Below are 23,304 nucleotides of genomic sequence, written 5' to 3'. Positions count from 1 at the left end.
TCAGAAAGCCATCTAAATTCGCTTACATCTGTCATTGTCATTTTGGTCAGCAATGGCATCTTCCAGAGCAACAGACTTTGGCTTCTTTTCACTGTTTCCTTTCAAGTTTTCCCAGTCTGCCTGGCTGAATCTGCAGACCTCTGAGTCTTTGGTAGCTGTTTGGCCTTCTCTCTCTTTCATCTCCAACTCTGAGAAGCGCATCATTGCACGCTAGAAAGAGAATTGATATGAAAAAAAAGTCTTGCAATAAAAACTACTTCATTTACCTTACCTTATATGAAAGCATTTCCAAAGAAAAAAAACTGACTCAAAACCAAGGTTTCAGATAGATAGCTAAAGGTAGGAGTTTAACACACCTGACTTGTAAAACAGTGTTCTAACATCTTATAAGCAAATAGCCACACAATTCTTTCATATATAAGTATATATATAAATATATATATATATAAAAGATTATATATAAATGTATATTGTATATAAAACAAAAACATTCCATTTTGGAGGTAAAAAGAGACAAAAACAAAAATAAATTAAATAAAATAAAAAAGAAAAAATAAAAAAAGAACAACAACAACACAAAACTGTACAATGAATAAAGACGACCATGGCCCACAAACTTCCCTTTGTGTATTTGGAAATGAAATTTAACTCAAAGGTTTATGTAAGAGTCTAGTAATAAAAATTTGAAGAACTGACCTCACAGTAAGCAGCAGGTAGACATAAAATACTGTCCTCTTGTAATCCTTCCATCTATGTAATTAAAATGGGCACTCAATGGATCATTTAGATAATTTCATCCATTTTTATAAGCATAAACCAATTCTTTTCTTAACAACGCAAAACAATTTGGCTTAACTCATCCCTTCATTAAAAGTAAAACACCCTAGGAATATTCCTACACAATATCTGTCTATCATCCCTTAGCATCAACCTCAACACCGCTCCTGCTCTTCGCTACGCGCTCGCTTGGCACCAACATTGCCTGAGACCCGCTAATGCATGGCTGCGACTCCTCACCATCCAACGGCACATTTGGCATGCTGATCACAACTTCTGGGTACGCCGTGCTAGCTGGCACTACAGGCCAGCTGAGAAATTACAGCCAGCGCCAGCGCCAAGGTTACATGCATGCCTGTCCGACTCCCCTCGAAACTGCACAAACATTTCATTAACGTGCATTAACATTTGTATCAGATCTTAGTAAAAGCCCTTTAAAGCTCGCTAGCCCGTACATCCCTATAAGCCATACATACTATTCTTTACATCGCCTCACTCTCATTAACAAACTTACTTGGCTATTTAAAACCATTACTGGCGAGTACGCCCCAATGAAAAAATTTTCCGGTTTCCCCACTCGTGTCGCTTCTCTCAACTTTAAAAACTCAACTGTGACTCGCAACAGAGAAATAATGACAAAAAGCGCGGCGGTCGTTGGACCGCGCAGACTCACCTGCAACGCCCGCTGCTCCCGGCTGAGCTGGCTGGAGTCGGCGTAGAGCTCGGTCGTCACACACTTGAATCGGTCACCTACATAACCGGCAGAGTTTGCGATCCTCTTGGCCAACTTAGACGGCTTGGGTTTCAGTATTTTGCCATCGGCAGACTCCGCGTCATCAGCTCCGTCTTTGGTATAGGTCTGGTTGGCATCGATGCTTGGCGGCGCGGTCCCCATGCAGAATGGCTTCGCGTCCTCCTGCACCTTGCCAAAAGCCAGAGCTGGAGCATCGCTCTCGTGTGCGCTTTCCAAGAAAACAGGCGAAGGTTGGACTGCCACTCTCTCTTTAGGCTGGCTCACAGATAAATCTTCTTTCCTTAAGCCGAACACTGATGAACTCTGGGCTTGCTTGAAATTATAGGTTTCGTGAACATCATTATTTCTTCCAAACTCCTCTCTCATTACAATAAAATCTCTGTGCTGCGACGCCTGCTCTACCTTGTGCTTTGTAGGGTCATTAGTCTGATTACTGCTTTCTGTAGCAAAGCTGGCTTTTGTTACGTTTCCTTCGCTCTTAGCTTCCTGATCATCTCGCAGGAGATCTGGGAAGAGTTTGTCACTTTTTGCAGAGTTTTTACTATGGCCAGAGCTCTGGTGCAATTTCACGCTCTTGTCACCAGGCATTTCGAAATGCATCTTCCCACCACCCTCCATGAGCTCTGGCAACCGGCCCCGCAGAGCCGGGTCCTCATAGCGGACCCTCTCATGAGACCGTGACCTCCGTTCTGTCTTCTCCTCCTTATTGATCTCCAAAGCTGAATGCTGCAACAGCATGGGGTGCACCATCCCCACTCCCAGAGCATCCTGGTAGGTCATGAACTCCCCCCTCCCAGCTGGCAGGCTGTAAGGGAGGCCCGGTTTGGGAGCCAGGTGGGTGGGGTAGAGGCTGCCGTTGGGCAGCAAGACAGGGTGTGGGTACACATGTCCTTTGCCGTGGAGGGTGAGAGGGCTGATGGCGATCCCCTCCGGCACCGGGTACGGGAGGTAACTCCTGGGGTAGGGCAGAGGCGGGGAGCGAAACGCCTCGTTGGGCGGCAGGAAGATGGGGCTGGAGGCCAGGGCAGTCTCGGTTGCCTTGAAGTTGGCTTCCTGAGCACAGGATTTGGCCACCTTATTGCTGTGTTTCACAGGGGTGGCGACAGGCTGCCCAACGTGCTGGATAACCGAGGCGGTGCCCTCTGCAGAGCTCCGCGCCGTCTTGGCGCAATCCACGTTGGCATTGGGAGCTGGTGATGCCGATGCCGGCCGCCCCCCCGCTGACACCGTCCCTGACACACTGCCGACCACAGCCTCCGTGCCACCCATCCTGGGGCAGGAGGAACTCCGTGGCTGTGGCATAACCCAGTCCAGTGCCTTGTTTTTCAGCTGGACATTCTTCCCAGCCTCCTCGCTGGGGCTGGGACCAGGAACGATCCAGGAGGATGGCGCCGTGCTGATAATTTCAGGCCTGTAGATGGGGCAGCTGTTTCCAGGAGAAATGGTTTCTTTCTGAACAATGTCACTGCCTGGCAAGTGTGTCCCCCCTCCTGCCCTTCCATGCACGAGCACCGTTGGCATAATTTTCTTACCATGCTCTGACTTGCCAGCAGTTTCCGCATCAACCACTTTTGCCGACAAGTCCAGCGGTTTGTCAGTGACGTCTTTGGTCGGGGTCTGCTTCTCCAGGAGTGGGGGAGACCTGCTGTCTTTCCGGTCATGGCCAGCTTTCCGTGCATGGGGGGCAGATGGCAAAGGTGCCTCCCCAGCATCACTGCCTTTGGGAAGCTTTCCGTTGGAGAGGCGAGCGGGTGGAAATTCACTGCCAATGTTCACGTAGGGCTTTGGGAGGGTAACAGCAGAGGAGGGAGAGGTGGTGATCCTGGGGAAGTGTTTGTGGAAATCGGCGTAGGCGTCCCCGACCTGGGCGGGCAGGGGGAGGCGGGGGGATGGCCGGGGCGAGTGCGGCAGCAGGAGTGCAGGATCTGCTGGCAAGTTGGCAGGGGCTGGCTTGGCGGTGGGGACCCGGGGCTGCTTGCTGCTCTGGATATGGGGGTAGGCGTGCGTGTCGACAGGGTTGCCTGGGCTCACACCCATCTTCCACGACAAGCTCTTGTCCGGACAGTGCACCAAAGGTGGGATTGCCGGGGAAGCTGAAGCAGTCGAGAGCCTCATGGGCGACGCCAGCGATGAAGGGATGTGAGGGGCAACGTAGTGGGACGGAGGCAGGTATAAAAAACGTTCACCGTTCGTACATACAGGAGAGTAAGCCAGGTGCTGTGGTAAGCTGTAGGTGGACTGCTGAGGTAGCAATGCCTTGTACATGTTCAATGAATACTTATTTGGTGAGTCAAGGAAAGGGTATATAGTGGGCGTTGCGCCCTCCATGTAGGGGTGTACCCAGGGGAGCCTTAGGTAATTAGCACCACTGACACCAAGGGGACTCTGCCTGTCACCCGCAGCTCGGTCCAAACCCAGTGTCTCCCCTGTCGGGACAGAGTTTTTTTGTATTCCAGGTGGCGTTTTGTATATAGAGCTGAAGCCATTCGGGGCTTTTCCAGAGACAGCTGCGCTTTCCACCGCTTCGGGGGGATTAGACTTAAACTGTATCTCTGGATTTCTTTCAGGAGTAAATCCCAGGCTGGCTATCGAACCCGTAGCATCCCGTGACTTTTCGGAGCCAAGTCCGCACAAGCTGGAATAGACAATACTGCTGGGGACTCTGAGTCCTTCTCGCATGAGTCCAGACCTGTCCATACTCAGAGCTGCAAGACTGTCAATGCGATGTGCTGTAGTCGCATCCACCTTTACAGAATAAGAAGCATGTTACTTTCAAATGTCACTAACACGACCACCATCCCAGCTACAGATAGATCAGCATTTTGGAAGGGAAACGGTAACACTGCAAACATGCTGTTTGTTGTGAAAACATACAGAGGCTGATTACACTGGAAAATGGGACAACAGGAATCCACAGAGCAATACGTTTAACACCGCAAACATCAACACCAATTTCTCCAAATCCAAAATTCAGCATCCAGAAACGAAGGTGTGAGGACCCCAGCAGCCAGAAGTGGCCCAGAGACGATGGTCAGTGGCACCACTCCTGTGCAACCACTGGCTCCTCAGCCCCAGCCCTGCCAGAGCAAGAGGATGTGGGCTGTGGCATGGAGACCAGAAAGGGAAGGATGGAGTGCTTCTCCTCCTCCTCCTCCTCCAGGACCTCTCCCTCAACCGTAGCTCTGCTCCAGGGCTTGCCACTGCCACATGGGGCAAGGCATCTGAGGATGCAGCACAAAGAAAGGTCCACCGTTGAATTTCCTTCCCACCTGATGCTCCCCCACATACACTCAAAGAAAGGAAAACCCCACCAACTTTGCTGGAACATTGATGTGCTAAATGCTTACATGAACTATTTTTGTTACACTTGCTGGTATTCTGCACGGCATTATTCGTAACAGCAAAATTAAGAATCTGACATCACACAACAGCACACATCACAAAGCGTCAAGAGATTAACGAGATAAATAACCAAAGCCCCAGTTTCACTGTTTCACAGAAACAACTTGCATGTGCCCAAGCCCACTAAGGCTGCAACAGGAAGGTGTTTTAATTATTTCTCCAAATGGATCACGTAATAACAGGCAGGGGCAGGAATCATGGTGGGGAGAACAGGCATGGATTCATCTGCAGTATCAAGCTTTTAACTTCTTACCACACTGTGATTCAGGTGATTTTCTTCCCTCAACTCCAGTCTGCTTTTCGGTGCATCACCGTCATTAACGGGAATTTTCCTATTGAAAAACAGAAGCTTACAATCTGAAAATATCCTGCACATCTCAGATTAGTACAAGATTGTATCACCTCCACATTTTGCTTCCCCGACGGAAGACCCATGAGATAACATATTTATCCTTCTCTATACCCATGCACGGTGGCTACTTTGAAAAGCAAGGATCATTTGAAAATAAGCATAAAGGGTTTTGACAACGAGAACACAACAAGCAGATCTTAGAGCAGCCTCTTCCAAAGCAAGCCATTTTTGTCAAGGTCTTCTCTTTCGCTCCCTGCCCTTTTCTTTTTCCAAGGGGAGAATATCCCATTTTAAACATACTCTGCTCATATACCACCCATAAACACTGCTGAGGATAAAATTAAAACACACATGCTAATAACATACGAATGTCAGCTTTTCCATGCTAAAGAGGGAGCTGCACATCTGTGCCATACCAGTGTTGCAGCACTGGGACTTGTTATCACAGAAATCACCAATAAAGAATATACCTTAGTGCCAAATTCCAAATCCCTGGGATAAAAATTGCTGACATGCAGCAGAAGGAAAGTTTCAGCATTACCCAAAAGAAATCCTTTCAATCAAAGTGCTTAAAGGCACATCATCACCATAAAGCAGAAATGTCATTTTAATGCATTTGTTTTTTAAAATTTCACCTTCCCTGCAAGCAGCACATACAGCTATTATCCCCCAAACAACTGGGAGGAAAGTGGGGAGGGAGGGTGAGAAAGCAAAGTGAGACATTTGGCTGTTTTCCTTCAGCTTATGTTTGCAAATAGTATTCCGTGCAAAGACCAAAAACTTCCACCAGCTTTTTGGAGGCTTTTCACACAACAGTGAGAAGAGGGGCTGAGAAGACAGAAAAATACCAAAACCACGCAAAACTGGCAGAGAGAACCAGAGGCACATCTGCAGCTTCTGTTCAGCCTCATTTTGCTTTTTAAACAGCTGGGACTTAAGGGAAGGGGACACACTCCAGTGCTTGTGTCACCCCAATAAAGACTGAGATTTTGATCATCGACTGAATTACATTCAGCAAGAAAAAAGGTGGGGAGGAGGAGAAATACACTTGTGGGAGACAGACACTACTGATCCTATTTCACATGACAAGCTGTTGGTCCAAAGGAAGGGAACACCAAGTCACAGGCACGAGCCCCTCTACCGCAGAGAGTCACCACAAGAACACGTGTGCTATTTGGTTTAATTTCCCTTCACAAATGCAAAATAATAAATTAATTGTAAAAGCACATTCAAAGGCTGCTTTGGGGGCGTGCCCACTTCACTGACCCAGGTTGCCTGCTCACTAGTAAATCAGCATCTGCTCTACTGCTCTCAGGCACATCTTGACTCTCTCCCTTTGCCCTCCCTCCAAGCTGGGCTGATCTCGATGCAAGGTGGCAGCTTTCTGCTCCTGTATTAGGGAAGCGAGCAAACTCCGAGACCTCGCTCTGCAGAATTACAGTGTGGTTTAACTTGCCAGAAGCTTAAATATTTACCTGTCTTCATTAATTCCACACATGCGGACCCTTTCATTGCTCATCCAGCTATGAACGTTGCCATACAGGGGGGTTGCAGAAAGCATGACGTCTTCTTAAAAATCAACGCTTTTCTTCACGCTTTTATATTCTATTTAAAAAAAAAAAAAAAAAAAAAAAGTTGAACAGATTTGTCTAGGAGGAAGTGCAAACATCACAGTGGAGCAGCCAGCCTCCCTCCGGGTAATTAATAATGAATGCAGGATTGGTGTGGGGAGTGAGCTGCCTACGTTAACCGCTAAGGGAGATACCCGGCAATAAAGGAGCAAATTGAGGGCATTTATAGGTCAGAGGAGATGGATCTTTTCCCCAGCGCACATCCAGAAAATTAAGAATCATTCCAGACTATCGACAAACAAAAGTTTCTCCGCAGCATTTCATTTCCACAAGAAATGACTCAGCCATCCCGGTACGCACCAGACCCCAAATCTTCATCTCACACAGAACCAAGGAGGGACACCCCGGGAGCTTGGGGGTTCCCCCAAACAACCTACAGGTACTCACAAAAGCCCTGCATTAGGAACACATAGGAGTAGGAGAGCATGGCAAGAACAACCACATACCGCGTGTATTAGCTACGCTGATTGCTGATAAGGCTTTTACACCAGGACTTAAAACTGAAGAGACGCTGCTACAGAAGGCATCTAAATAAAAACCTCCCCTTTAGCGTCTGCACATGACTAACTTGGAGAAAGGGGTTAAAAATAGTAAGTGGGTTGGCGAGCTCCCCACCCCTTGATTTGATTAAGCACGGAGCCCTGGTGGCTTCTGCATCGGAGCTGCTGCTGCTGCTGCTGCTGCTGCTGCTGCTGCTGCTGCTGCTGCTGCTGCTGCTTGCTGCTGCTTGCTGCTGCTGGGAGTGCTTTCAGTAATTCAATGATGCCTGCTCACTCCAGGGAAAGAAATCATTAGCAGGCTCACTGGAGAAGTATTAGCAGTCCAAGAGGATCGGCGCCGGGTGCAGCCAGAGAGGCAGGTGAAAGGTAACCACATTTTCGCGTCCAGTGGCAGAGAGGGAAAGGCTTTTCCTCCCCTCTACCTTGCCTAATGCCACCTCCGCTCGCATTAAATTCTAGTTTGCTGCATGAGCGAAGTGTCAGGACAAGCTGCATTTTATTAACAGGATTATCGCGGCGCATGATTTATTCCAGTGCAAGATTTTAATTGCTCTTCGGAGGTTGACTCGTTTCTTTTGACTGAGCTTCAGCCTGCATCCTGCTGCTAAATGCTGGGTTAATAAGTAGGGGGAGCCTTTAATGCACAGGATATCCCTCAGCTCTTCCTCTCTCACAAAAATAGAAGTCTTTAAGCAGGAGGCATGATACTCCTTTTACACACACACAAGCCAGTAACGGGCGATTGACCACTGGGATTTTAATGCCTAACGTCTCCCAAAGCATCCATGCTTCCCCAGCAAACTCATTTCCTTTGTCAGGCTACAAAATATGCAAATGATCACTTTGGCATTTAATGGGGAAGAAGCCCAGATTGGGCCTTTAACACAATACTTCACACACGTTCAGAGAGGTTTAAGAATTGAAACGGCAGGAAAGCCTTGTTCCCCAACACTTTTTTCTCCCCTCAGAGAGGCCTTTTGTGCAAAACTCCACGTCTGGAACAAATGTATATTAATGAAACGGCGTGTTGACCCTCCTTTCTCCACAACGGTTAGCTTTTCCTAATGAAGTCCGCACAAATCGCCGCGAGGAAACAAAAATCCGCGGAGGTTAGTTATCGCGCTATCATTCAAAAGGAGTTATTTCACTGGAAAGACGTTTTCTGGACAGATTTACTGGTTTCCAGATGCGCCGCTCGTAATGTTTTCAATAGAGGCAGCAGCAGAATGGAGAGAGTGATTTAGGGTTTCACGTAAGGTTAGTAGCCACCCCGTGCACTGCCTCATCTGTAAGGGACAGACACTGGCTCGGAGAAGGGCCTCAACAGCACACAACCCCAATCCCCGAGCCCCACTTTCCTTTGGGGCTCCTCGGAGGGGCTGGCTGCCTGTGCCCGCCTGGTTTCCTCGGTGGAAATGTATCATTAAGATAAGGCGAGGTGCGTGAACTAGAGCCCATCAATCCCCTGACACGTGCAGATAGCGAAATGCTGAAGTTGCATGGGGGGAGCGAGAGCTTCCCCGGCCAAAGCGGGTAATCTAGAGGCCCCATGTCCCACAGCCACCCCACCCGAGCGAAGGCAAAACCCGCCGGGTGGCAGGGAGGCAGTGGGACGTCCCAGGGCCATGGGGCAGGTCAGAGCCCGCGCCCCCGACGGCTGCCAGCCCCGTCCCCAAAGCCACCCCTTGTTGCCGTGCGCCGCGGGTGCGCGCGTGTGCGCGCTTATAATCATCGCCGCCCTGATGAACTTCTTGTGAACTGTTTAAAAGTGGAGGTCTGCTGAACGAGCAGCGGCGCCACTGCCAGCCATAATTTCATTGCAACAAGCAGCAGACTTTTAACTCTTCGCACACCCTGTCCCTCCCCCTCCTCTGAGTCCCCACAAGCAGCTGCCTGTCGGGGATGTCGGCTCGCAGGGGACTCCAGCGGCTCGGCCAAACGCCGGCAGCGCCACAAGCGCTCTGCGCTGCGGGGACGGGGGGGACAGCGGCGGGGGCGTGGGGGGCACCGCACCTATTTATACCCAGCTTCCGCGGGGGTGGGCGCAGCCGGTCCCGTTATGCAACCTCGACGGCGGGCTGAGCGCCCCAGCGCACGGAGGAAACCGAGGACACGTCTCTCCCTCCCTCCTCCTGTCACCCACCGGGCCACCGTCAGCACGCCCCAGGGCGCCGCAGCCCCCCCGGCCGCCCCCGCTGCGCTGCGCGGCGGGGCGCGGAGCGGGGCTCGGCAGCCGGAGCGCGCACGGCATTTCCTCCGGGAGGTGTCTGGCCGATAAAGCCATTTGCGGCTAAATATAGACGGTGATGCACGGAGGAGGGAGGGCGGGAGGAAGGGAGGGAGGGAGGCGCGGAGGGGGGGTGGTGGGGGGGGGAGTGAGACGCGCAACGCACACGCGGTTCCGCAGCGATGCCGCCGTGTGAAACCAGTTGTGAAAAGCGCCTGCAAGCACTAACCTGCCTCCCGGCGTGCTGCCGAGCGGGGCCCCGGCGTGCCGAGCCGAGCCGTGCTGAGCCGAGCCGAGCCGAGCCGAGCCGGGAACACCCACCCACCTCCCGCGCTGCCCGCGCCCCGCCGGCCCCGCGCCGCAGAGGCAGGCACAGGCACACACCGCACCGCTCGGGCAGCTGATTAAAAAGGGAAACGTTTGGGTCTCCCTCGCAACGTCAACAGACTTTTGGCAGCCATTGACGCCAGCAGCAGCAAAGTTTTGTTAACACGCTCCTGGCGTGGAAACGAGAAAAACCCGATGCCCGCGGGGAGGGGGAGGAGGAGGAGGAAGACTCCACTTCTCCGTGCCCCCGGGGGAAAGAGGAGGGGATGGCATCGCCACCCGGGCCGGGGCAGCCCGCTCTTCCCCCCTCCCCCTCCACCCCCATGACCCCGGGGTGCCCGGCGGCGAGTTTGCGAGGTGAAAGTCTCAGCGGGGGAGGGGTGCGGGGGGTTGGAGGAAGGCCGGCGGCTGCAGCGAGCCAGGAAGCGGGTCGGGAGGAGAATTGCAGCGGCGCACGAGTTCCCTTTTGGCGCCTTTACTCTTTTCCACCTCCGAGCTCCGCCTGGCAGCCCGCCAGTTTCCACTGCACAAGCCACGGAGCCGGCAGCAGCAGCGGCAGCGCAGCGGCAGCCGGCGGGGAGGGCTACGCGGGGTATAAAAAAAGCCTCTGCGAGAGCCGATCGTACCGACGAAGCGCCGGGCGCTTCGGCAAACAACCCGGCCTTTCGGATATTAAAAACCATGCAATAAATTACCCGGCTCTGATCCCTCCCCCACATCACACACGCCACCCCCACCCCGTCGCAGCCCTGTTCCAGGCCACTGGAAGGATCATTTCTAGATTTGTGAAAATCCCAGAGAGAAAAGTGAAAAGCAATCGGGGACTCGTAGCGATCTACTTCGATTAGCCCTCAGCCCCGTTCATCTGGAGCTTGATTTAAAGGGCAGCGCTCGCACGGTATTTATAAGCTTAAGTACGGGCTGATGCTTATGAATGTGTTTAGGTGCCTCGTTTATCTTGTACCTCCGACTTACATATTTACGGCTTATAGAAACAACGACCTGGGCCACGGCTAGAAAGGAGACTTCAGAGACACCGTATTGCTGCACCGTTTACAATGCGCCGTATAAAGCTCAGGCAGCAGCCAGCGATCTAATATTAGACAAGTGTTTAAAGAACAGGGTTGGCTGCGCTTTATATATATATGTGTGTATATATATCTATAACATAAAATATACTGTGAGTTATTTTTTGCAATCTCCACACGACATCACCACTAGTGACACGTTTTGTAAACCAGAGGAGGAAGCTGCAGACTAAGTAGCCGCCGCACGGATCCGCGGATTAGAGAAGAAGTTTGACCTTTACCCGGGACGTGTGGCATTTCATTTAACCATAAAGCTAAGCACAATGCGCCAGCGAGATCGCTAAACCGATTTAAAATACATATTGAGTCATGCACGACAGTAGTGCATCTCGGTTTAGGCAGCGTGCAGGCAGCACAAGAGGGTCGGCGACTATTTTAAGGCTCCTGCCGCAGCCACCCCCATCGTCCCCGTGTTCCCCGTGTTCCCCCTCCCGCGGCTCCCACACCGTCACGTGTCGAACAGCGACCGGGACTTTCTGCCGTGTAAACACGGAGCGGCGGAGCCGACCGGGGGCACCCGGGGCCGCCGAGCCAGCGCCAACACCCGCACCAGCGCCAGCGGGGCATCCTCCCCGGCCCGGGCACCGCCACCCCGGGCCGCCCGGAGCTCTGCGCCCGGCTACGGCCGCACGGACACACCCCCGGGGCAGCGGGGCTCCGGCCAGAGCGGCCCCCCCGGCACGGGCAGCCCGAGGGAGCGGCGGCCCCCGTGCCCCCCCGCGCCGCCTGTCACGCCTTGGACCCTGCACAGACAGGCGCTGCGCCGGAGCGGCAGCGGCGCGTTCCCCTTTCCCATATGCTGCGAGGCGAATCATTGCATCGCTCTCAGCTGCCGGCGGCAGCCAAAAAGGGGGAGGAAAAAAAAGTTTTCAATTAATGATAAGCCTAGGAACTGGGGAAGGGGGCGGGGGAGGAGGCCAATGAGGGAAAGTTAAAATGGCTGGCGATCCTTCAAATAACCCTGGCTGCCTTTCCCTGGAGCCCGTACGGCACCGCCTGCCTTGGAGCCCCGGGGGAAGACCGGGACCCCCAGTCACACTCTTCTCGGGGCCAAGGGTGCCTCGGGGGGCTAAGGCTGCCTCCGCACACCGCGATGTCCATACCTGAAGGTTACGGGACATTGGCATGGCGGGGGCACTCGCTCACGTTCCTCCCCACCCCCCGGTTAAAACACACCGTGGGGGTGCGACAGAGAGGCTGCAAAAGCTCCCACACACACAGCGGGGGGAGGTGAGGCGGCTGGTACCCAACTTTGAGGCATCACCGCATGAAGGATTTCCCAGAGATTCGCGGGAAAACACCGACCTCCTCCGCCGCACTGGCAGCCCCGCACCGCCGCTACGGCGCCCGCCCCGCGGCCCCCTCTCCCTCCCCCGGCGCGGGCGATGCCTCTGTGCCCCGGGCGCACGCCGCGGGGATGGGCGGGCGGGATGCGCGCTCCGGGAGGGCCGGGGGATTCCTGCCGCCGCTCCGGCCGTGCCGGGAACAAGGCTACTGGAGGAGGCGGTGGCGGAGGAGGGAGCCACAAACCGGCTCAGCCGCAGGAACCCCCGGGCCCCCGCGCAGACGGGGCCCCCCGGAGAGAGCCCGGGCTCCCTCCTCTCGCCCACCCGCCGCGACATCTCCCTACCCAGGCCGTCCGCGCCATTTTAGACACTCTCACACACACTCACACACACACGCGCGCACGGGAGCGAGGTTTCCGCTGCCGCTGCCAGAGACAACAGGCAGCAGCCGAGCCCGGGCTGCGCAGGCGGAGCAGCGGCAGCAGTGGGAGAGGGACACACACACGCAAGCACACACACCCACGCACCGCGGGCCAGGCAGAAATGTGCATTTCAGGTAATTTAAGGCCGCATTCCCGGCGCGGGGAAGGAAAAGCGCAGGCCTGCGCCCCCGCCCCCCCCCAGCCCATTAACCCGGCGCGCACTTGGCATCCCGGGAGCCCTTCATTGTTGCCTTTATTCCGTATAGCTTTTGCTTTCCAGGAGGGGCATAGAAAGAAAGAGAGAAGGGAAGGGGGGGAAAAAGAAAAAAAAAAAAAAAAAAAGAAAAATACTACCAAGCCAGCCCCTTTTCCCCGCTCGTCCCCCATTGTTCGGCCGCGGGAGGCTGGGAGAGCGCAGCGCCACGGGCTCGCCATTAGCCTGGCTCCAGCGAGCCCCCCCCGCCCCCAACAGCTCGGGAAACTTATGAGACAGGGTGGGGAGGGTCACCCCCCCACACACTGAATACGAAATTCCCAGCGCTCCTCCGAGAGTTGGGCGAAGGCCTGCGCTCACTTCCGCAACGTTATCCTTGCAGAAATACCGGAGCACGGGCCCCGTTTCCTTCCCCCAGCCCCCGCCGCACCCCCGGAGGGGGTGGAGTGATTAATGGGACGTACGCCCTTGGTTTCCCTCCGGCCACCCCGGCACAGCACTCCCCGGCGCGGAGCCGCCGCGGCACGCTGGGCGGGGGCGCTCCCCCCATCCCCCTCCCAACACATCCGTCGGGGACGTTGGGAGATATTGATCACGGACGATTTCATTTTGCATAACTGCGGCTGACAGGGCCTGTGGTTCCCTCATTTACGGAGCAACAGCTTCGCGGGGCTGATGGATGGGGAGCGGAGGGAGTCGCTCACCCAGCGCCCCCCTCCCTCCCCCAGCGCCAGCCCCGCAGCCCCGCCGGGGGACGGCGGCTCCGCGCCTCATGCAGCAAATGGCCGCGCACTACAGGGAAATATTAAACTTAGGTGCCTCCGTCTCTCGTTTTACCTAGCACGGCCGGCCTGCAAGCCTCTCGCTCCCCGCAGGGCTTTGTGTGCACAGCCACGGCAGGGCCAGGGCCGGGGCACGGGGACCTTTGGCGACCGCATGCAAGAAAAAGTGTTTGTGAAGTTGGGGGGGTTTTCCCTTTTTTTTTTTTTTTTAATTCCCTCCTCTTCCTCCCAACAACAGACAAATAAACAGCTCGGTTTCTGCTGAACAATGCATAAAAATTAGCCTCAACCCAAAGTTTATGTCGGGTTTATGGCGCTAACGTTTCTCCTTAATGGGAAAAGCTTTCCCGAGCACTTCTGGAAAGCGCTGGCGAGCCCTCAGTTACGAAAGCTGCATTACGAGCACCTCGACTAAATGTCTCCGCAACGTGTCCCGACCTCACGTCCACCACCTTCTCCAGACCTTCAGAGGAAAAGCTTGTCCAGGGTGGGCACAGCCAGCGCCAAGTACCGCCCGACTCGGCGTGCGGAAAACACCGGGGCCAAAAAAACCACCACAAACCCAACAACACGTGAAAAAATATGAAAAAGGAAAAAAAAAAAGAAGAAAAAGGAAACAAAAAGGACAGAAAGTTGCCGATGGCGACGGTGCCCCGGAGGAGAGGAAGCAGCTCGGAGGCCTCCACCGGCCCTGCCTTCCCATCCCGGCGCTCCGCACCGAAACAAAGCAGCGAATCAACTGCGATGCAGATGGGCGGCTATGAATTTTTTGCTGCTGCTTAGAGCTTTAATTACTCGTTCTTGATCCGTGGGACTACGACACGACACCGCCAAGGTTAAAATGCCCTGAACAGCTCTGAGCAGATGTGAACGAGTTGGCAGACGCGCAAATGAGGTCTGCCTCTAAGCATGATAACAAGTGACTAATACATTGCATATCGCTGAAAGAAAATTATTTTTCTCTAATTTGCATTAGCTTCTTTTTTTTTTTTTAACGCCGCCGACATTCCCTCCTCAGAGGCAGCAGCATAATCCTGAAAATATTGCTCCGTGACTTTAAAAGATTTGGAAGGAGGCAGCGATTGCCTGTGTTTTGGCTATGCAAGTGTTTTGGCTATGCAGGCTTGTTTATCTTTCCGCCTTTGCTCCAAGGCGAAACTAGTTTCGCAAGCAGTATTCTTGCAGAAAAATGGCACATGTCATATAAAACACCAGTTTATAGGAATTGATGCTAAAATTGTTGAATGACTACTGGTGTACTTTTGCCACTAATAGCGCAGTGTAATCCATAAAGGACCATGGGGACAGTCAAGGCCAAAAGAGAAAAAAACATAACAGATTGACTGGAGAGAAATAGATAAAGACAACCCATCGACCAAAACGACTAAAAGGGGGGTCAGGGAGGAAATAAGCATCTCTCCTTCTTACCTGCTTTCCACCCCAGAGCCACCTCGTCAAAAAGACAATAGTACGTGGAGGTCACTTACTATATAAAACACAGCAGTTCTCGTAGGTAGCAAAATTATGTCAGGTACAAATATAGGCCGGAACCCAGTTCTGCAAGTTTCCTCGACTTTCCAGAGGCTCTTCTGAAAGGGCCAGGAGATCACTCTGGGTACTGCAGCAAACTTCAAGAACAGACAGCATTTTATATCCTACGCTCAGAAGGCAAACCGAGGGGCTTAGATGCAGAGGCTTTGAGCAGAAAATAGCCTCTCGGGCAAATGATGCACGAGGAGTTTTCGCCGAAGACCTTACTCCAGGGGTCCCTGCACGTCCAGGTTATCAGGGGTCGTACGCTGCCATCTCAAGCGATAACAACTCCTCCTCTGCCAACACGTGTTTGGGAGGGAAGCGCGCTGCCAGCCACCGCACCGTGTCCCAGGACGGCAGAGGCTCGGATCCGGGCTGCCCTCTCCTGCCGCGGGGCTGCCGGGACGCCTCGCCCGCCGCTCCCGCAAAGTCACCGGAGCCGGCGCAAACCTGCCGCCGGGAGGGATTTCCCAGCGCCGGGGCCGGGCACGGAGCCGGCCGCTCCTCCAGCTGCCTCCCTGCGCTTGTAAATCAAGCGGAGGCGGAAAGAGGGGCCGGGGGGAGGGGGCGGAACGCTTCTCCCCGGCCAGCGGCGTTTGCTTAAGCGTCGCGGCGGGCGGCAGGGGAGCGCGGCTGGGCGCCCCGCCGCCGCCGCCCGGGATGCCCCCGAGCCCCGGGGCGCCCCGCCGGGCCCCGCAGCGCCGGGCGGTGCCTCCGGGAGCGGCGGGGCGGCCCCGGGGCCACTCCGGCCGCAGCGAGAGCTTTTGTGTGCGAGTGCCGGCGAGGCGCGGGCTTTTCGCGCTCCAACAGCTGTCACATTATTTGCACTGGCTGTAAACAGCCTTCGCCTTTCCCCCCTCAACCCCCGCCCCCCTTGCCACAGAGTTAAATCCAGACTAACAATCCCCAGTTAGAGATCAAACCAACAACAGCAGCATTGTGTCTGCCTTCATTGCTTTACCATCAACTACTGCAGCTGGTTTACTCGAAACAAGGAACACCCTCTACCCACCTCCCCCGCCCCGGGGCCAGAAACGTGCTTGTTCCCGGAGGCTGGCCAGGCGGAGTCGCGCTGCCCCGGGGGGTTTTGCGGGCCGGGCCGGGGCTGGGGGTGCAGCTCCGCCAGCCCGATGCCGAGCGCCGCGGGGCTCTCCCCCCGCAGCACACAGGGGTTTCCAGTCGGCGCTCATGCCCGACGAAACGCCTGCACAATCAGAAGTTGAGCTCCGCTCTCGGTCTGGCTTTTGGGAAAGGCGAGGGGGAACCCCGCTGTAGCGGGGAAAGCCGCGCCTGCAGCTGCGCAGCGCCCCGCGGCACACGGCGAGCTCGCCCCCGCGGCGCGGCGCGCCCCCGAGCAGCCCTTCCCCGGGAAAGCCGGGCTTCCCCCGATCCCTGCCTGGCCGCCTCGCACCGGGCCGCCGCCGGCAGCGTCCGACCTGCTGTCGCAGCGAGCCTCCCGCCGAGGGGCCCCTCCGCCACCCCTGCCCGGGGCGGTGACCCCGCAACCCGCGGCCCCTCCGCTCAGGCGGGCGACAGAGACACGCTTCCACCTTCCCCTTTCCACCGTAAGGAGAAAAAAAAATAAAAACAAGTAAAGAAAAATGCCAATAATCTAAAGGACGACTCCAGCTTCGTTCATAATACAACCACCTGGCAGCAAAGGAGAGCACTGCACGCTCTCAGAGGGCCTTTTGTTGGGCACAGCTGGAATTTCAGTGTAAATCCTCGTACCTCCTTCCCTGCCCTGACTTATTTTTACATCAGCAGCAAAGTTGGAGGAGACGTGGAATTTACTTTACAGAAGCATGGGGAAAATATATCTGTTCGAAGAAACCTTTCCTTGCCCGTTCTGACTCCTGGCATTACCCAAATTGTGCATCACTTAAGAGAAAACCAAGACACAGCAACTTTCTCTGAAATTTGTGTCCCACATAAACTCTTTCAAGAGGCCACAGGAGCTGGAATAACACTTCCTATGTACCTTTATGCCGCTGGGGAGCCAGCACCAGTAAGGAAAAATAGCTGATTTTATTGAAAGCATGTCTCCATCTTGGCCTGACTCCTGCCAAAGGGCAGCACTACCCAGGCAGGTAAGGTGCTTCACACTAATGTGATAAGTCTCCAATCGACTACCGAATCAGATTCACCGCCCAAAGATGCCAGTACATATTCGCAGGTCAGTATCATCGACTATTCATTGCCTATACGTAGCTAGAAATCTGCTGGCCTGGTAAAAACCACTGCTAACAGAACAATGTCAGCAAAGGCTGCAACACAGTCTTGTGAGAGACAGGCGATTCGTGCCTACTGAGGCTCTTTCAGCACAAAGGCTTTTAGAGGAAGAAGAGAGGGAAGGGGGGAAAAAAGGAGGGAGGGCTCTCGTGTTTCAGGGCTGCTGTCCCCTGGGAACCAAGAACCAAGTGTAGCTTCAATCAAATGCTGACTTCTCCTCTGGGAGCTCAGTAGGAAACCTGATCTCACTAGCTCATGCCTGCCTCCATGCATATAGGCTGGGTTTTCTTTCATACCAGCAATTTGTATAAAGAGGGGAACCAATATAGTTTATTGCGAACGAGATCTCGCAGTAATGGATCTAGAGAGATATTTCTGTAGCTAAAATAAGACAACCTTCAGCCACCTGCTCGGGGCAGGCCGCGCCACAGCCGCCTCCAGCTCCGCACACACGGCTCGCTGTGGGCGCCCCTGGCACCGCACGGCACAGCCTCCCACGCATCTCCCCGAGCCCTGCATCCTCCCCAGCTGGCAGCAGCCGCCCAGGCTTGGGGTTTTGTGCAATGCCAGGTTACACTTCCATTAGAACGTTTACCCTGGGAGATCACTTCCTGCTTGCAAGTCCCGTTCCGGCTTCCCCTGCTGCTCCCAACTTTGGCCAGAGGTATTTATCTCCTCGCCCAGTGAGGCGTGGAGACCCCGGGAAGCATCCAGCCCTGCCCACTGGCCCTGGGCTGCCCTGGCACGGCAAAGCACTGCACAAGCACAGGAGGTCTGCAGGGGAAGGCAGGCCAGTCCTTCAGTCAGAGCTCTACATAACTTCACACCGGGCTGCTTAATTCTGCACGGGGCTTTGCTAATCCACTTTGTGCTTGACTACTGAAACGGGAGGGAAGGAAAACACTGCGCGGGGAGCACGACCAGGCCAGAGCAAGGTGAGCCTGGGGGACTGCAGTCCGTAAGAAGGGCTTCCCTCAACAGCCAGCTCAGCCTCCTACCGCTCTGGGCAAGTCGGAGAAGCTTAAAGCATAACCCAGCACACCGGGGCGTGGGAGCAAAGGGATTGCCCGAGGATCAGAGATCCCTGTAGGATCTCTCCATAGCCCGGAGCTTTCACATGGAGAAAGTTTGGCTAAGGGAGGGAATTTACACTTAGAAAGAAGAACTCAGCCCATCCCTTCTTGTGCCATTAACAAGTTCTCTGTGAATTTCAAGGAGAGCTGAGAATACGCCCCTCCAGCTTTGATTCCACTTCTCTGTCCCTACCTGTCACCAGACACAAATGCCACACTCAAACCATGACTAAACGAGCCCCGCAAAGCTCTCTCAACCCTCCAGGAGACTCCCAGGTGCAATGCCACCCCATCCCTGGGGAACACTGAGGAAACACAGCAGTGGGTGAAGAAGGACGGGCAGCCCCATGGCACCTGGCCACACACAACCAAGGACACCCCACAGTCTGCTCTCTGTGCAAGTACAGGCATACTTCTCTCTCTGCTATCAACTGTGCCAAGTGCCAGCTACTCCAATACTCCCGTGAAGGTGGAATCCTCACTTCTATAACTGAGGACACAGGCCCAAATGTTTAGTAATATGCAAATACTGAAAGACATACAAGGCCCCTAGGTGAGGTATTCATGAGCATTAAATGAGCACTTGGGGTAAGACCAAGAGCTACACCAGCTGAAAATGAAAAGCAAACCACACTCGGAGAATAAATGGGCTGGCTGGCAGACTGCAACCCACCGTGGGCTGTCTAGAGGTCCATGGGGAAGGACCCCACCACAACACTGAGATAGTGCAGCTCCTGGATGTGGGAGATTGCTCCCAAGGGCAGCAGGAGCCACGGAAAGGAGAGCACGTTTGGCTGGGAGCACTCGCCCCTCCTGGCCACGGACCAGGCAGAAGAAGCACAATGACAGGCTTTCCCGATGCAGGCTCAGCCGTGGAGCACAGCCCCGAGCCTCCCCTTTCCCCTGTGCTCTACTGAACACACTCAGCTCTTTATACGAGCTGTTCCCAGTGTGGCTGGTGGATTCTGCGCTTTCCACTTTAATTGTCTTATCCAAATAAAGCTTTGTTTTCCTTAGCACGACAATCCCAACATTCAGACCGAGATTTTCATTGGACAGAGGAGATATTTTATTCTCCGATTGTTTAGGGAGTCAGGGCTTACACGGAACAGCCCCGGCTTGTGTGCCTCCACTCACAATAGGCGCTTTGCAGCCCCTTGTCCCGTAGTGTAGATTCATTTTCTGGAGTGATCGGGATGAGAATCATGTTTCTCTGAATTTCATAGCTTTCCAAGTCTACCCTAGACTTTAACAAGTCTTTTAGTTTGCACCTAGACAATAAATTTAGTTTAATTTAGCTTCCGGTCTTTAATTTTAGCAGGTCTTCTTTTTGCATGCAAATCAATATGGCAATTACCATCTAAAAGCTCGCCCAGCCCTAGGTCAATGTAAATTGATCATTGTCCGCCTTCTACAAAATAACACCGGGAGTCTGTGGTGCATAATGAGATTATACTGGAAACTGTCTTTCAGATCACAAATTATATTTCATGCTGTCAGGATCTTCTCCAAGCGGACTTCCTTGCATGTCTAATCACACGGCACCAAATCTTTTAGCTCATGAGGTAGGTCTGGGGTGCAAAGAGTGAAGGAAGAGTCCCAAAGAATTCAGACAATAGTTTTGGAAAACAGGCGAGCAGGTAGGGAGGTGTGCTCTCACTCGCTAACTTTTCCAGCAGTGGAAGAGAGGGAGGGGAAAAAAATCTCCACTCAGCCAAGAACTGCTGTCCAGCAAACAAGGAAAAATTAATTCCCTGCTGGAAAGCAGCAGAACTTTCCTAAAGCCACATTTGCAAGGAGTTCTTGGCCTCCTCCTTTCCATCCCCACCTCATCTGCTCAGCCATTCAAAGGAGCGCTGGCTGCCTGCTCCGGAGAAACCCAGCAAAGGATGCACTCTCCTGGCAGAGACCTCCCTGCCCGCCGCAGCCCGGGGACCTGAGCAGGTCAGGTCGGAGGGAAAGGTCGCTCCGGAGCAGCGGCTGCTGTAAGCCGGTTCCCTGAAAGGCCAGAGGATTAACGGGATCTGCTCACGGCCAGGGGAACTCCCCCTGCCTGCAGCCCGGGCCTCCGCGTTCCCTCCGGCACGCACACGCGATGCAGCCAGCGAGCGCTGCTTGGCGTAGCTAGAACGGGTAAGCCCGGCTCTCCGTGCCACTGCTCAGCCTATTGCAAAACCAAGGAAGAGGGGAGCAGGCCCATTCCGGCCATCAATTATTTCTAAAGCAACACCAGGCTAAGGAGGAAGTATTAAACTCGGCTTCATGCTGCTCTAAGCCCACACTAAAATGTGATCTATTGCGGTGTTCGGCGGAAAGACAGCACATCGCACATCACCTGTGCAACCCAGCTGTGCTGCAGGGTCCCAGCAAGAGCTCAGACCTCTGTCAAGACATGCAGAAATCAGAGATTGCTTGTCCTCCATAATAAGCACCCATTTACTCCAAGTCGTATTTAGTCCGAGGACAATGTGGCTGCTTAGCTACGACCTGAACTGCAGCAGGCCTTTTGCCTGTCTTTGCAGGGGCACACTCTTTGGTTAAAGTTGAGACCCTGTAAACGACTGCCACAGATTGCCAAAACTACTTTGGTATGTGCACCACCTAATATTTTGGGCTATGGTGACCTGGGTCCATTTTCTCCACAAACGGAGACATGAAAACATATCAACAACTTTGTGCGGTCTCGCAGCTGCACAGATCCAGAAAGTTTGCTTGCATGGACTGTACAGGAGCCCCTGTCACTGTTAGGAGCCCAGTCACTGTTAGGGGAGCTTGGCTTCTCCATCAGTCTTCAAAAAAGTGAATTATCACGGGGTGGAGGAAGAGGAGGGAAGAGAGATGACAATTGTGAACTGCCTGAGAAGCTGCAGCTCTTGGCACATCCTGGTAAAGGCAGATACAGTGTGTGACACGGAGCCTGGATTGTCCACCAGCATAGGAATAAAGCCAAGGCACCAGTATTGTTTCAAGACCCAGTCCATATTTGGGCATTCAGCTCACACATCCCAAATATTGCTTTAAATATTAGAGACATTCGCCAATGTGGTTCATAATGCACTCAAATGGGAGAAGTCATTTCTGTTTGCTCTCAGATTACTGGCTTGGTCTTGATGGTGGGGGTTTTTTTTGTGGGGGGGGAGAAGAGAGGGAAACCCCGCTGAGTCTGTTTGCACTGGTCTCTATTAGATATGCAACAAATCTGCCATTTCCGGCGTTGCTTCTATCTAATTAGAGATGTATTTAGATGTGACGTGTAAATAAGCGCTGAGCTGCCTGCTGCCCTGGCTGCGTGGACTGCTCGGGAGCATTTCCAATAAGGCTGTAGCGCCCGGAACCAGGGCTCAGACAAAGAGGGATGGGAATGGTCTGCGCTGCAGGCGAATCCAACAAAACCAGCTTTTATCTATCGCTCTAAAGCCTTAACTGCTTTTAATCTGTACCGCCCAGGCTTGCACGCCAGGATCGCATCTCATCCACCGAGGACGTCTCAAGCACAAAAGGAAGCACACATGCACGGAGGAGCTGCAAACAGCCCCCGACCCACCCGAGCTGCAACGCAGACCCCATTCTCCACCTGCCCTCGCGTTCCACGAGGTGTGTTTGCTCCCGTGGGCTTCCCAACACCCCGAGGCAGGTACGCCCGGCTCCTGCCTGCACACACACGAGCCGAGGGCTGCCCCACGCTGAGAGCACACATGCGGCCCCGTGGGGCCAAGGGCGCCGAGTTGCCGGGGGAGAAGTTGACGGAACCTAAAGGCAGCCACGGGAAACTCGCTCCCCCCGCGGGGCAGGGAACCTCCATCTCGGGATTTCCACTGCAGCCCGCGGGAAGAGGGAGGGCACGGCAGGGCCAGGAGGGGTGGAGAGCCCCGGGGATGCCCTGACGCCCCCGAGCCCGAGGGGCTGCGGAAGCTGCCCCGGCCCTGTGGCTGCCCGAGCCCAGTTCCAAGCGCTCCTCGGAGTTTCCAGAGAGGAAACTCTTGGGAACGAAATCATCTGGCACTCGCCTCGTGAACTCTTTTCCTGTTGTGGGAAACATCTCTTATAAAGCCATTAGATGGACGGGGCAGCACCGGGGCCCGGAGGCTCGCTTCCACATCCCTCCCCCCGCTCCCACATTATCCCTGTGATCACTGCTGTGCTACCGCATCGTTCCAGGCCGGGATAGCCAGCCTCGATCCCCTCTGCCGTGAAGGGTTAACAACCATCACCACCACGAAAAAAAAAAAAAAAAAAAAAAAAAGAAGAAAGAAAGGAAGAAAAGAGGGAAAAAAAAAAAAGAAAAAATATCGCAGTGACCTTTTCCTCTCCGTCTCCCCCACTCTCCCTTTCAGGCTCCGGTTCCTGAGCTCGCAGGGAGCCTGAGCGGCTGTCCAGACCGATCTATCACAGACGGACAAACAATACCAGGAGAAGCCCCTGCCCGGTCCCTCAGCCTCCGCCACTCACCTTAGAAATGGCGAAGAACAGAAAAGTGACCGCGATACAATCCTCCCCGGTATATTTATAGCCTTCCACACAGCCCACCTTCATGCCTGACAAATGAGATTTTGTCTGCTCTCTCAACGTACGCTCCAATAAACACACACACTTTTTTTTTTTTTTTTCCGGTATCTGTTTGTTTTTGGTAACATTCCGGGCTTGTCCCTCCGATCTCGGGCCGGGTGAGGACCCACCACGCCCGTGAGTGTCGGCAGGTTTGAT

The 23,304-nt window shown here is 54.0% G+C and overlaps 2 protein-coding genes across 13 annotated transcripts in view; one reads left to right on the top strand and one right to left on the bottom strand.

Moving 5' to 3' along the window:
• The window catches only part of BCOR (BCL6 corepressor), an 81,945-nt gene that overhangs the window by 32,306 nt on the left and 26,335 nt on the right, over positions 1-23,304 (bottom strand). For 6 of the 10 annotated variants that reach the window (XM_085049024.1, XM_085049032.1, XM_085049008.1 and 3 more), the window contains exons 2-6: positions 6,761-6,890; positions 5,187-5,265; positions 1,451-4,276; positions 697-750; positions 27-210 (exon numbers count right to left, since the gene is read on the bottom strand). In XM_085049024.1, the coding sequence (XP_084905150.1) occupies positions 27-210; positions 697-750; positions 1,451-4,276; positions 5,187-5,265; positions 6,761-6,846 (3,229 nt within the window). In that variant the 5' untranslated portion in view covers positions 6,847-6,890. Of the gene's footprint in view, positions 1-26; positions 211-696; positions 751-1,450; positions 4,277-5,186; positions 5,266-6,760; positions 6,891-15,190; positions 15,803-23,304 lie in introns of those variants that run through there. The other 4 variants (XM_085049049.1, XM_085049068.1, XM_085049016.1 and 1 more) reach the window with 3 other exon arrangements.
• Positions 11,977-23,201, top strand: LOC146444155 (uncharacterized). Of its 3 annotated transcripts, XM_085049088.1 has the most exons (3): positions 11,977-12,900; positions 22,048-22,194; positions 22,935-23,201. In XM_085049088.1, the coding sequence occupies exons 1-3, from the start codon at positions 12,326-12,328 to the stop codon at positions 22,963-22,965; spliced, it is 753 nt and encodes a 250-aa protein (XP_084905214.1). In that variant the 5' UTR covers positions 11,977-12,325; the 3' UTR covers positions 22,966-23,201. The 3 variants fall into 3 exon arrangements, 1 of the variants encoding a protein (XP_084905214.1); XR_014849370.1 differs by lacking the exons at positions 22,048-22,194; positions 22,935-23,201 and adding an exon at positions 14,105-14,728; XR_014849369.1 differs by lacking the exons at positions 22,048-22,194; positions 22,935-23,201 and adding an exon at positions 13,363-14,728.

This window comes from Lichenostomus cassidix, chromosome 1, assembly GCF_008360975.1.
Source record: "Lichenostomus cassidix isolate B80296 chromosome 1, HeHo_3.0, whole genome shotgun sequence".
Lineage (NCBI taxonomy): Eukaryota > Metazoa > Chordata > Aves > Passeriformes > Meliphagidae > Lichenostomus > Lichenostomus cassidix.
This window is presented reverse-complemented; position numbering and strand designations above follow the sequence as displayed.

Coding starts and splice junctions, on each gene's coding strand:
- LOC146444155 (XM_085049088.1), top strand. CDS start 12,326: ATGAAGGATTTCCCAGAGATTCGCGGGAAAACACCGACCTCCTCCGCC. Junction 12,901..22,047: donor GGCAGAAATGTGCATTTCAG/GTAATTTAAGGC, acceptor TGTACCGCCCAG/GCTTGCACGCCAGGATCGCA. Junction 22,195..22,934: donor CTGCCCTCGCGTTCCACGAG/GTGTGTTTGCTC, acceptor TCTCCCTTTCAG/GCTCCGGTTCCTGAGCTCGC.